Source organism: Lampetra fluviatilis, chromosome 40 (genome assembly GCF_964198595.1).
Source record: "Lampetra fluviatilis chromosome 40, kcLamFluv1.1, whole genome shotgun sequence".
Lineage (NCBI taxonomy): Eukaryota > Metazoa > Chordata > Hyperoartia > Petromyzontiformes > Petromyzontidae > Lampetra > Lampetra fluviatilis.
Window position 1 is genome coordinate 3,873,343 of NC_136314.1, and position 12,974 is coordinate 3,886,316.

At 45.8% G+C, this 12,974-nt stretch overlaps 1 protein-coding gene across 4 annotated transcripts in view; it reads right to left on the bottom strand.

Moving 5' to 3' along the window:
• Positions 1–12,974, bottom strand: part of LOC144946125 (plasma membrane calcium-transporting ATPase 2-like) — a 182,091-nt gene that overhangs the window by 67,691 nt on the left and 101,426 nt on the right. For all 4 annotated transcript variants that reach the window (XM_078874889.1, XM_078874886.1, XM_078874888.1 and 1 more), the window contains exons 5-6: positions 11,089–11,214; positions 4,264–4,380 (exon numbers count right to left, since the gene is read on the bottom strand). In XM_078874889.1, the coding sequence (XP_078731015.1) occupies positions 4,264–4,380; positions 11,089–11,214 (243 nt within the window). The remainder of the gene's footprint in view (positions 1–4,263; positions 4,381–11,088; positions 11,215–12,974) is intronic.

Genomic DNA, 12,974 nt, shown 5'->3' on the forward strand with positions numbered 1-12,974 from the left:
GGCAAATTTTAATTGCGGCCACTTGGCATGTTGGACCTTTGGGTCGACTGCAGTGCTCAGCAACTGTGATTAATAATTAAAAAAAAAAATTGCCCCAGTTTCATTTCAAGGGTGTGTTAGATATTAGCACGGTTGGCTACGATAAAAGTTCAACATACAGACATACGTAGGAGTGAATAAGAGTTATTGCACTCTAAGTGACTAGCATTGTGGCACAGTGGTGACATCGTAAGACATCACTCCCACGCGTTTCGACGCAACATCGGTGGGGAGGTTCCACCGCATCACGTTGACGGAGCATCCTGACCTCGACTTTGAAGTCTCTCTGCTCGTCGGCGATTGCGACGACACAGAATCATCAGAGGTTGTTTAGCGAAGCTGTCGTTTAACCCCAAGTCACGCCTCGAATTCGTCAGTGAACTATCCAAGGCTCGCGGAGTCCCGCCGCAGCATTGATAGTCGTCGTCAATTAAAAATGTAGGTGCAACTCGATTTTTTGCCATCTCGGGTGGCTCAAATTTACCAAGTCTCAGAAATGACCCGCAAATGACTGCATTTTAATTACACTGATCAACCATCGTCCCCTCCTGGCAGCCGCATGCTCACTTGGAGCCCAGTGCTGAGAGCTGTCTTGTGCCGCAGAGGAAGAAGTTGCCAGTGGAGGGTCCCCTAGGCTAAAATAACAGGCTGTGAGATAACGCATTCCATAATAGTCAAAATTTAAAACTATGAACAACTTTTTATTCTGCCAGGTAAGGCCCACGAAGCTATAGAGCTATTTTTCAGAAGCGACCTGGCCACAAATGGTAGCTCAACGAAGTGGCTTATCACGTGGGAATCTATGGCTGCCAAATGCTCTCAACGCATGTTGCTAAATGTGGAGGGGAAACCGACGGACCCGAAGAGAAATCCACGCGACCACAGGGAGATCAAGCAAACGTCAAATATACAGCAGCAGGCGTCAAGGTCAGGATCGACCCCACGACCTCCTGTATACCAGATGAGGTAGTTAACATCTTGCCACCGTGGCGAGATGAATGCAAGTGTTACATTATTTCATACACCGTCAGGGTCCCATTCTATGTACGTTTGTTGAACTTCTTTCGTACCATACGTAGCTATAGGAGGTGCAGTCCTGCAAACTCTTATCCACTCTTTGTCTCTCTGGCATCTCTCGTCATGTGCTATGGAGAAGGGACATTTCTCGAAAGGACGCTGGCTACATATTCTCACTTTCAAGGCCACAATGTTCTTGACGAACTTGTTGACTTCATTGTATCGTTCATACCCGTGGTGACCTTTCCGACACCTCTTGCCCTCTCCTCGTGAACGAAGCTTTGAGGTCCGTGTGGGAGAGGCTGGGACACACAGCCGAGTTATTAATCTGTCTGTTTGTTTGTTTGTTTTTCGGGACGCATCTACCCGGAAGTGAGGGGATAAATTGCGCACGGAGGCTTTAGTGTTCTCATTTGGTGACCTGGTTGATGAATCCGTTCGCGACGGAACTTTTTCTTTTAAAAACTTCCAGGTGACCTCACGAGATTTTCGAGCGCTTGCTTTGTAACTTGGATATTATTGGGGGGGGGGGGGTGGTGATCAATCTCCTCCGACTCTCTCAAAGCAGCAGTGCGTGTGAGATTGCTCTGACCACAGCTCACGGTTATATACATCTCAAACATTCCCTTCCATTTGGGACACTATTCAAATACAGCCCGCGAGAAAGCCAGTTCCATCACGGATGGCTGAGACCCAGGATTGAAGTCGGTGATTTAAACCGCGCTTTTTCTTTGCCCCCTGACCTGCTCATCACGAGTTCCCTGAGCCCGGCGCACCCTGGCCATGAAAGTATTGTCGAAGGCCAGCTTGTGAGGTGGCACAAACAACAATGCCATAGACAAGCAAACACTTGCTATGGTGACACAATGTGCAGCGCCTGTTCATTCATGGACGCATTGTTGCAAAATATCTAAACAAGACGAAAGAGTTGCTGCTACTAAGTTGTGGGAGTCATGAACTATTGATTCATCGATTAATATAAATTATTACGCTAATGATAGGCGCATTAAATCACGTATGTAACAATCGATATCATCTGGTTTTCATCATCGACAATTATGGTCTATTCGCTACTGGGTGAAGGCCTCTCTAAGTCGTCACCGTCTCCACATCGCCTCGCGTCGCAAATATCCATCTAAGCGCCTACACGGAGGGGGGGGGGACCGGGTGATTCATCATCTTCTCGCGTCTGTTGCCTCCCTCGGCTCTGTGATTGATTCAAATTGTATGCACGTGATGTGAAGACATCTCGCGTGGGTTAATTAATGATGCGAACAAAACTGTGCAAACGAGACGGAACATTTTGAAATGGGAATGAGATTCTACAAACGAGACCGATCGTAATTGCTTCGTGCATTGAACAGTGGCCCTCAGTACAGAAGATTCATCCCTGGGTGGGAGGGGGGAGGAGAGAGAGGGGGGGAGCTGGATGAATACCAGCAAGTCTGGCCCATCATCTTCATCCTCGTGTCAGATTCTGCAAGTGTTTCACTGCCATGAACAAGACCTCTAAGGTCTGATTTTGCAGTGTCTATCATCATCGTGGCAGACGTCAAAGGACTACTTTTACAATCTCCATCATCACAGATCTCGGTCTGATTTTGCAGTCTCATCACCATCTTCATCACCACCATCGGGCTCTGTATATTCTACTTGTTAACCAAGTCAATAATCTAATTTGAGGACCATAGTTGCAGTCTCATCGTCACCACCACGTGGCTTCAGCTCTCCCCCCCCCCGCCCCCCTTGGCTGCCAGCCTCTGGGTGCCACTCCGCTATTCGTCTCGGTCACCTACCCCCGTCCGCCCTGCGCCACCACCTCCTTCCCGATTTTATGTCCTCAATTCTTTCTTGCCGTTATTCTATTCCAAGCTTGCGAGCTGTTTATTCTCCCTTAACACATCACACTGTGGGTGTGTGTATATATAAAGTATAACAAAAACACACCAGACCTACATAATCTAGTGAGCAGATTAATTATAAGAGGCACGTAAAATCCCCATGGGTGTAACATTCCACATTTAGTTTAGCCCGAAGGCAAAGATATGAGATTGCTATGTGCGCGCGCTGTGTATACGCGCGCGCGTGCGCGTGTGTGGAGTTGCAGCAGTGTGGTGATTTAGGTCAACTGCGCTGCAAACCCAGCGACCCGAGTTCGATGCCCACTGTCGACCAATAACAGGGACGAATATTTCAACTGGTGTTGGGTCTCTCCAAGGTCCACTCGGCCTTAAATGTGTATCTGGCACGGTGTGTAACAATCAGCACTGAAGAGACGAAGACAGACAGACGTGGTGCTGGCCACCCGCCCCCTCGTGCGCCGCTACCGGCCTTGACAAGTGCTCGCTAACACCACTTGCCCCAAGAGCCCGTAACGGCTAGACGGGGGTCCTTTGTCTTTGTTTGCGTGTGCGGGTGAGCGCGTCTCTTTTTCATTTGATATTTGCGGTGATGAAAAGGACTGTCGCACTGTTCAAGGTGAGAACAAGCCACCCAAATTAATTTTTCACAACAGCGTTTCATTGCAGCTCAAAGGAAAAGCTATTAATGTTTTGTTGTTCGTGTTTTTTTATATATATATATAAATTATACACACCGCACCTTGGCTTAAAGCAGTCGTAGAGGTTTGAACGATGTAGAGGTCAGAACAAGTGCGATTAAAAATGGGTGTAAACACATTTGTAGTAGCGTTTATTGGTCGTGTTTTTTTCGTTGTGGTTCATTCGAGATTAATACCACGGTTTCCCAAGCGTACCGACACGTCACGACGGTTCTAAACGGGTATGTGCTATCACATGTACGTGCATTCTGGAAGTGAAATGTGGACACTGCCGCAGTGGTGGTGTAAGAGTAAGCCGACTGGATTTACAATCCAGAGGTCGCCGGATAGATCTTGCCTGTTGAAACAATGGGGTAAGTGTTTTCATATTATTGTGGCCTTGTTATGTCCTAAATGCAACATCCATAACAATAGCACACTTGTGGCCTGATCGTAACATAATTATGGTCTAATTGTGTCCTGATTGTAACATAACTGCGGACTGATTGTGTCCTGATTGTAACATAACTGCGGCCTGATGGTGTCCATGACTGTACTCATGATTGAGGATTCACTGTGACCTGCTTGTGACCAAGCGGTAACTAGACCGCGCCTTGATTGTGGCCTGGCTATTGGCTGATTTGTGGGCCCGGTGAAGGCCCTCTTACTTTGGTCTTTGTCGCCTTCTTCGGCCGCTCCCAGGAGCGTGAAGATGATTCCCGTTTGGGAGTTGACGCCAACAGCCGTCACCACCATTCGGCCCGAGCCCTCCATCACATGGGTACCTGCAGCATCATCATCGCCATGGTCAATCGCCATTAGCATTGCCACGGTCATCAACATCATCGTCATCGCCACCAGCAGCGGTATCAACAGCAGCAGTTTCACCATCATTGTCACCATCATCATAATCCTCAACAGCAATCAAAGTCACGGCGATGATGATGATGAAGATAACATTGCTGCAAAATGATTGTTGTTGATGAATACGGAATATGAAATGCAGGCGAATAATCAAAAAGTGCAAATATAATATGAGAGCAAAAAAGGTGCCTGAAACAATTAGATACAAGTGCAATAACCTCTATAATTTACTATAACAGTGACATAAAGAGTTTGGGGGGGGGGAGAGTGGTGCATCTATTAATCGTGCGCACGTGACCAGATTTGTATAAGTCTATCGAGCGTCTTACAATCCCGGAGAATGCGGCACTGTAGTAATTTCATCGGTTCCCGGCGGCGATGGTGAACTTAGTCCACCCCTTTCCCAGCCGTCGAGATTGTGATGGAAGTACTTGCACCTCATCACCGCAACCACCCAGCCGCATTGATGGCGAAGCATTACAACTCGTAAATAAATTAATAGGTCTGTAAATAAATAATTCAAGCGCGTTCCGACAGGAGAAATGATACGGACTGCAAACAAAAATCAATAGGGCACTCAGTCGTAATGAAAAGAAATTCTAAAATGAATGTATTATTAATCTGCGAGAAGCATATTGTGTTGTTGTTGTTGTTAAAATATGTTGCTTTTGTGCACAAAATACAAACAAAATGAGCAAAGGTGGCCATTGTGAATCGGTGATTGTGGGAGGGTTGTGATTTTATTGCACTTAGTTTACGCTTTATTTAGTTATTTATCTGGTGATAGCTCAAGTGATATTCTGGGAACCCAAAAGCCACTCGGCGACAGATTTAGTTTGTTCTTAAATGCAATATAAAATCGAAAATCAACGAGATTCTTAGTTACGCGGGAATAATACCAATTATTTGTCCAATAGAGAATCGCTGAGACTCAATAATTTTTTTTATGCAGGTCCTCCTTTGGGATGTTTGGCTTGATGGATAAAATCAGAGAAAACCCAGGAGGGGTAAGATATCCTGAAGGCTTTTGAGACGGCTAGGCCAAGCCCTGACAGTGAACACCTCACCAACAACGATCGTTAGGGCAAGAACTCCTTCTAACCGTCTCGGTCTCCCCAAAGACCTTTCTGTTGCGAATCGAGGCACAGGATCTCTCGTGCACAGTGGCTTTGGTGTTAAGGGTTGGTGTGCCACGGTGGTGGGATGTGAACTACATCGCCAGGTATACAGGAGGTCTTGGATTTAATGCCGACCCTGTCGCCTATATATTTGGAGTTTGCATGTCTCTCTCCCTGTGGTCATGTGGATTTTTCTCAGGGCCATCTTGGGTTTTCCCTTCACATTTAGAATCAATGTGCGTTTAGAGTATTTGGCAGCAACATATTTACACATGATGGGGGCAACTTCCTCGAGCTATCATTTGTGGCCAGGTCGCTTCTGAAAAAACAGCTACACAACTCAGTGGGCCTTACCTAGTAAAACAACATATATACAGTTTTAACTAGTTTGGTGCTGCGAGACTTCCAACCGACTGGGCTGCAAGGTGGCCAGTACTACAGCGAGTAGGTTCCTAACTCGTCTGCGTAAAGCTTTGAGTGTCTTCTCCCCTGACATGGATGATGCCCCCTTGCTATCCGTCCACATGGTGCCACGCGCCCATTGAAAAGGGAATTGGACAAAACGTTCTCAAAGAAAGAAACAAAACGTCTTGAGACTTGGTGAGGCTTTCCTGAACAAAAGGACACGGTTGCCTGTGGTAGTGTTTACAATAGTTATTGACAACACTTACAGAGGTTGGTAACATCTGGAAGAAAAATACTCTTGTAATTTATTAGAATACAAAATACTGTATAAGCAAACTATTTGCGGCCTCCAAATATATTTATCATGTATTTTAGTTGTCAGCCTATCGACTTATTTGGACCAACATTTTCAAGCAGCAATTGTTTAAGCAAGCAAACTCTGGACCAGTTTCAACATTGTGGGTCTCGTTAACAGTCTGGCTTGTTTAACAATTGCTGCTTGATAACCAGGAGTTATCGCCCATAGCACTCCATATAAAATATGGGACCCCCGTTGAAAGAAAAAAAATCGATCCTGAACCATGTACTTATTAGGTTCCATTGATATCTGTTCCGGCCACAAGGCTCCTTATTTATAAAAATGCAAATTCTGTAAATAATTTTCTACATTCCCTTTTTCATTCTGTCTTGTTCCATTAAGCTGTTGTAGTTTCACCTTTCGTCGATCCCCCCCCCACTAACTCCATGTCCAAACAATCCTGATTGGAGCGCAATGACAGCTCGCTGTAATGAGCTGTCACGCTATTTTTATACACGTGCATTAGAGGCGATGGGATAATTTTTTGATGGGCCATGTGTGTGTGTGCATGCATGCATACATTCATGCGTTCATGAATGTGTGTGTGTGTGAGTTTGTGTGGCTCGTGAAGGACGCTACTGGGCAGTTGGAGGCAGTCGCCCTCCCGCAAAAACGGAGGGCAGAGGAGTGATGCTCACAACAATGAGCGGAGGGCTGGGTGGCTAAAACACAGCAAGTTGGCACAGTAGGGGGCACAGATGGTGCATCGGCCAGTCATCTCGGTCAGTCAACCAATGGCACCTGGGTCTGTCCCGTGATCTGCCAGCGGGCGGTCGACACTTCAAGTGGCCTTAATGTGCACATAGCCTGGCACAAGCGCCGTGGTTACGTCACCGCCACTTTATGGCAAATGGCGGTTGTTGTGTGTCTCTGTCTTAATGGCATCCTCCAAGGGACAGAGTGGTGATCCAATCTCTGACGCCCCCCCGGCCCGAGGAACAGGTTTGCAGATTTGATGAGCATTTCTGTGAGGTCTTGGGGTAAGGAACAAAAAAAAGCCTTCGGCTCAGATGGCGCAATATGAGGTTGACTCTGCCGGGACTGTTGTTCCTCAAATATTGGTGCAGGAATCAGCCACTCACACAATGGCCTCGACATTCACCTAGCCCGGTACAAGCGCTGTGGTGACGTCACCTCTACTCTGTGGTGAATAACAGCTGTTGTTGTTGTTGCTGTTGTCGTATCTAGTTATACGCATAATGTAGTGACCTGTTAGAAGCCTACACACTGCGTCACACTGCACTAGAATTGTAGAAAACTGGGTTAAAGTCCTTTCCACGATGCACAACTGCGGTGGAAGTTTGTGTCTGAGAAAGTCATTGCCTACCCCGAAAATTGCAGGCTAACTGGCAATAATGATGACAGGGCATTTGATTCGACTGTCAGTGAGAAGAGAGGAAGACCTTGAAATGTTCTATTCTGGCCACCTTCAGAGTGTTTCCCCTAGGTGAACTCGGCCTCAAAACGAGTGCCCAATGTGGTGTGGGCCAAGAACGTGAGCACCGGGCGAGACAAAGGCATGCGTGGTCCTGTCAATAATGAGCCTCACTGGGCTCTCACATTGCTTACGTAAGAGATATCCAATGTAATAATTTGCATATTTAAACAACAGCGCGAAAGATGTAAGACCCCCCCCCCACCCCCAAGGAATGGCAATCAAGTTATTTTTAAAACCGCAGCAGCTAAAAGTAGCGATGACACGAAATGTGACATTGGAGATATCCTTGTTGAAGTTTTAAACAAGATTTAGCCATGATTAGAACAAGTCCTCAAGTCCGGACAGATTATGGCCTCAACCCCAGTCAACAATGATTACGCCATGAACCATCACGTGAAATTAGTTTCTTTCACTTAAATTTGCTAAATTGCAACTCTGAGAAGTAAAGAATCGATTGCACTGTCATCCCACAATATGAGAGCACAGTGTGTGGGAAAATGTGACCCTTCCTAACTGCGTCAAAAGAGAATAAGGACACACCGCGTGGTCGAAATAAAATGTCAATTTACGGAACTGGAGCAATTAGCAATACATTTAATTATCGAAAGTTAAAGTGGGTTCTCACTAAAACAAGTCTGGAGCAGTGCTCCTCCACTGTTTAAAAGCCTTAATTCATGGATGGAAACTCCACATTTCTCTGACAGGGATTAGTTGTGTTTTTTCGCAAGGGAACACCATGCTCTCAAGTAGTATGCATTTTATTGGCCCGACTGGGTATGAAGTGCCGAGTCGATCCCTTTCACCTGGATTCGAACCTCTGCCAGCCACTGGTTTTTACAAATGAAACAAGTTGGCGATGCTGCGTTGGCAGCGGCGCGCGACCCACATGTTAACAATGAACGATTCATAATCTTGGTTCTTTCGGGAAAAGTCACGTAGAAGGGAAATAATAAAATTAAAAAAATTGAAACATAATAAAATAAAAATATAATAAAATTAAAGAACCAAGAATATGAACCCCTGCAGTCACGAAATATTTAAATCGAAAAAATGAACGATTCATGTGCTGCGAAAACAAGTGCCATTGCCCGGACCGTCGACCGCCGTTACATTTTTCATTTTTAAGGCCGCAGTGTTTGTCGAGGGGTTTGTTTTTGGGGAGGGGGGAGGGAAAGGGGGTTGGGGGGCTTCTCACAAAAATCGTTTCGAAGTTTGAAGAGGGAAAAAAATCTAGTTCACCTTCACCAAGTCTTTATCCGCCAACAATGTGTCAAAGAAACAACTTTGCCAACGCTATATATATTTTTTTTGTTCTCACTGTTACAATCAGGCCTGTGTTTTACAAGACTTAATTAAGGTTATTTTTCCATAATTTTTCGAGAGCAATGTACTTGAAAAAATTACTTCCGCGAAATTCCGCAGACCCGTGTTGAAAGATTGGGGGTTTCAAGAAATGTAAATGCCTGCCGATGATTTATTAGGGGGATTTGCCATTCTTTACCACGTAAATAAATAGTTTATTTTAAAAGGACGGCTTTAGAGTACAGCATGTCATCGACCTCTGTTGGTTACACCTGTTAAAACAACGTTATTTATTGCAAATGAAAATTATGCTGTGGCTGGAGCCAATGACCAGATTGCAAAGAATGTTCATATTTAAGTGTATAATCTTCATATTTACGTGTATAATTTTCATACATGCATGTATAATAATCATTCACATTTATAATTTTCATATATACATGCATCATGTTCATATACACATGCATAATGTATGATCATATGCATGTGTGTGTGTGTGCCTAGGAAAGCTTTAAAATACAAATGACAAATTGATGACTTAATTGTACCAAAAGAAACGAGAACCTTTTCAGAAAACCACGCTTGGATATTAAAAGTTCCACTGAAGCATTCATGATGTCAAAAAATAATAATAACAGAGCTATTATAATTTCGCATCAAAAATGAGTTGTTGAATTTTTTTAACGTAAAAATACATTTGGGAGAAGAATAAAAAACTTAACCCCGATTTATAGAGCTGTCATTCCCCCAACGATCTTCCATTCATATCCGACGCGCGGTGCTTTTTATTACTCCTGTAATTGTTCTCTTATTTCTGCACAATTTAATGATTGCCGAGGTGTAATTATGGATGAGGGCCTGGGTTGTGGGTAAGGGTGAAGGCCTGGAGTTGTGGGTTAGGGTTTGGGGTTGTGGGTTAGGGTTTGGGGTTGTGGGTTAGGGTTTGGGGTTGTGGGTTGGGGTCTGGGGTTGAGGGTTAGGGTCTGGGGTTGTGGGTGAGGGCCTGGGGTTGTGGGTTAGGGTCTGGGGTTGTGGGTTAGGGTTTGGGGTTGTGGGTTGGGGTCTGGGGTTGAGGGTTAGGGCCTGGGGTTGTGGGTTAGGGTCTGGGGTTGTGGATAAGGGTTAGGGTTTGGGGTTGTGGGTTAGGGTTTGGGGTTGGGGTTTGGGGTTGAGGGTTAGGGTCTGGGGTTGTGGGTTAGGGTTTGGGGTTGTGGGTTAGGGTTTGGGGTTGTGGGTTGGGGTCTGGGGTTGAGGGTTAGGGTCTAGGATTGTGGGTGAGGGCCTGGGGTTGTGGGTGAGGGTTAGGGTTTGGGGTTATGGTTAGGATCTGGAGTTGTGGGTTAGGGTTCGGGTCTGGGGTTGTGGGTTAGGGTCTGGGGTTGAGGTATAGGATTAGGACCTGGGATTGTGGTATAGGATCAGGGCCTAGAGTTGTGGGTTATCGTTGGGGCATGGGGTTGTGGGGTTTGTCAGATTCGTAGCACAATGCGGTAATCCACTAATCCACTTCAAATTTAGAATAAAATATGATTATCATCATCGCCATCATGATAACACCATCATCATGTTACTGCTGATGACGATGATGATAGCTGCTGTTCCTGCTGCTTCTACTGCTGGATTTTCTCCTGCTGATGATGATTTTATCTGCTGCTGATGATTATATATGCTGCTGATGCTGCTGAAATGTATCCTCCTGATGATCATAGTTACTGCTGCTGCTATGATGATGATGATACTGCTTATAATTGCTTCTGATATTTCTGCTGTAACTGAGATTACTCCAGCTGTTGCTGGTGATGATAGCTGCTACCAATGATGAAGATGATCATTGCTGCTGCTGCTGCTGCTAATGAGATTTCTTCCACTGATAACGAGAGCGCCTTCTGCTTCAATCACAATCATTATGACACAATCTGCTGCTCCTGCTGCGTGGATGACGACGGCGACGACGATGATGATGATGATGATGACATCATCAGCTGATGAAGATTTTTTAAAGCCTCACCCGAGAGCAGCATTGGATCCCTGTCGATGCTTTTGCGCACGTGGTCCGATTCTCCGGTGAGAGAGCTCTCGTCGATCTTGAGATCGTTGCTCTGTATGAGCATCCCGTCGGCAGGCAAGAGGTCACCTGGGCAGAGGAGTGGGGGGGGGTGGGGGAGTGGTGGTGAACGAGGGCAGGAGGTCAGCGGAGGCGTCGAATCGTTACGACATTACTCTTGACAGCAACGGCCGTTTCCACTGTGAGATGAGCGCGTGCCAATGTGGGGCCCCGTGTGCTCACCGGTGTAATTTTGTCTCGTGCCGCAATTTTATTCCAGCATCGTGACGCCGAGAGATCGAAGTGGTGGCCAATTGGGACTCTCATGGGGTGGCGCATCGTGCCGTGTTCGAAAAAAAAGCCCATCCGTTGAAGGAGATGTCGGAGGAGATGCCTTTGAGTTGAGCTCTTATCAACACTTGGTGGGCGGAGCTGTTTTTCCTAAGTGCCCTGATATGAATAAGTTCGGCGCATGGAAATCAAACTATATGTATATTGTTTTCGTGCTCAAAGCTGGAATTTAGACAAATTAAATTGCAGAAAATGTAACATTATGCCGGTGGTGGTTGTGCAGTCATCGGCGGTGACCGAACCGTGACCATCAACTCACTCCACTTGAGAATTTTTTTTTACGTATAATGGGGTGAAATCTGGATTCGAAAAACGTAAAGAAACCACGGAACTTTTCGCCGGCTCCAAACGCAACAGTTTTGCGTTTCCTCCTGCGTTGCGATTTAGAACAGAAACACGACGCCACGGTGAAGCCGTTTGCGTAGCAGCATCACTGATGGTGGATGTGGTGGTCCCGACGTTTCCGCGCAAGCCCGAAAAAAAAACACGTCGGAGAACTTTTTTTTTCTCAAGAAAAGTTCAACGGGTTCCGAAAAAAATATGTTTAACGACCTGAATAGGGCCAGGGGTTTCGAAATCACGATAAATGATGGTAATTAACGTCAGTTCGTAATTAGCATCGCTGCTCTTAGCACAATAAGTCGAGTCAATCGAGCGCAAGATCTTTTTTTTTATCGCAAGAGGTGCGCAAGTAATTATGAAACAGAATAAAACATTTAAATAACTCTTCTGACTAATTCAGTAATAATGGGGACTGAGGAGGGAACGAATGGAATTGTCTGTCTCTGTGCATGTCTGTCTGTTCATTTAACTGTCGGTCTCCCTACCATGTATTTGTCTGGCCTTGTCTTATCTGTCGCATGTCATCTACACATCTATCTGAATTCTCTGTTTGTCTGTCTATCAATCTGTCCATCTGTCTGTCCGTAGGTCACTCTGTCTACACGTTCATCTATGTATCCATCTGTTCTTCTGTCTGTCCATCCGTATCGATCTGCCTGACCTTGATCAGTCTGTCCACTTTTGTGTGTGTATTTGTGGCGCTGTGGTGGCATCACCGTCACTTAGTGGCGAATGGCGGGTATTGGTATTGGTGTGTTTGACTCAACAACTGTCCTTCTATACGTCTGTCCATCCATCATCGGTGGCAGTCTCTCCGTGACTCCCCCCTCCAACCGGCATTGGCGATCATTCATCGCTAATGCTGGCAGGGCGATGTCATCGGAGGTAGGGCGGTTGACGGAGCGGGCAATCGTCGGCATTGCCAGACGACATCCCGGTGTCTTGCAACAACAAATTAAGGAAGGCTCTAATGGAATGCGTTTCAGCCCATGCCAAGGTTCCACAAACTTTGTTCAAATTCAAGATATCTGCTCCAATAACCGTAGCCTTGGCCATGACTACTCACTCCACTTCTGTGGAAGGTCTCTCTCCAAGCCGCTGCGGCCTCATTGTACAATACGATGCTGCCATTGTAGCAACACAAGCAAGGATCCACA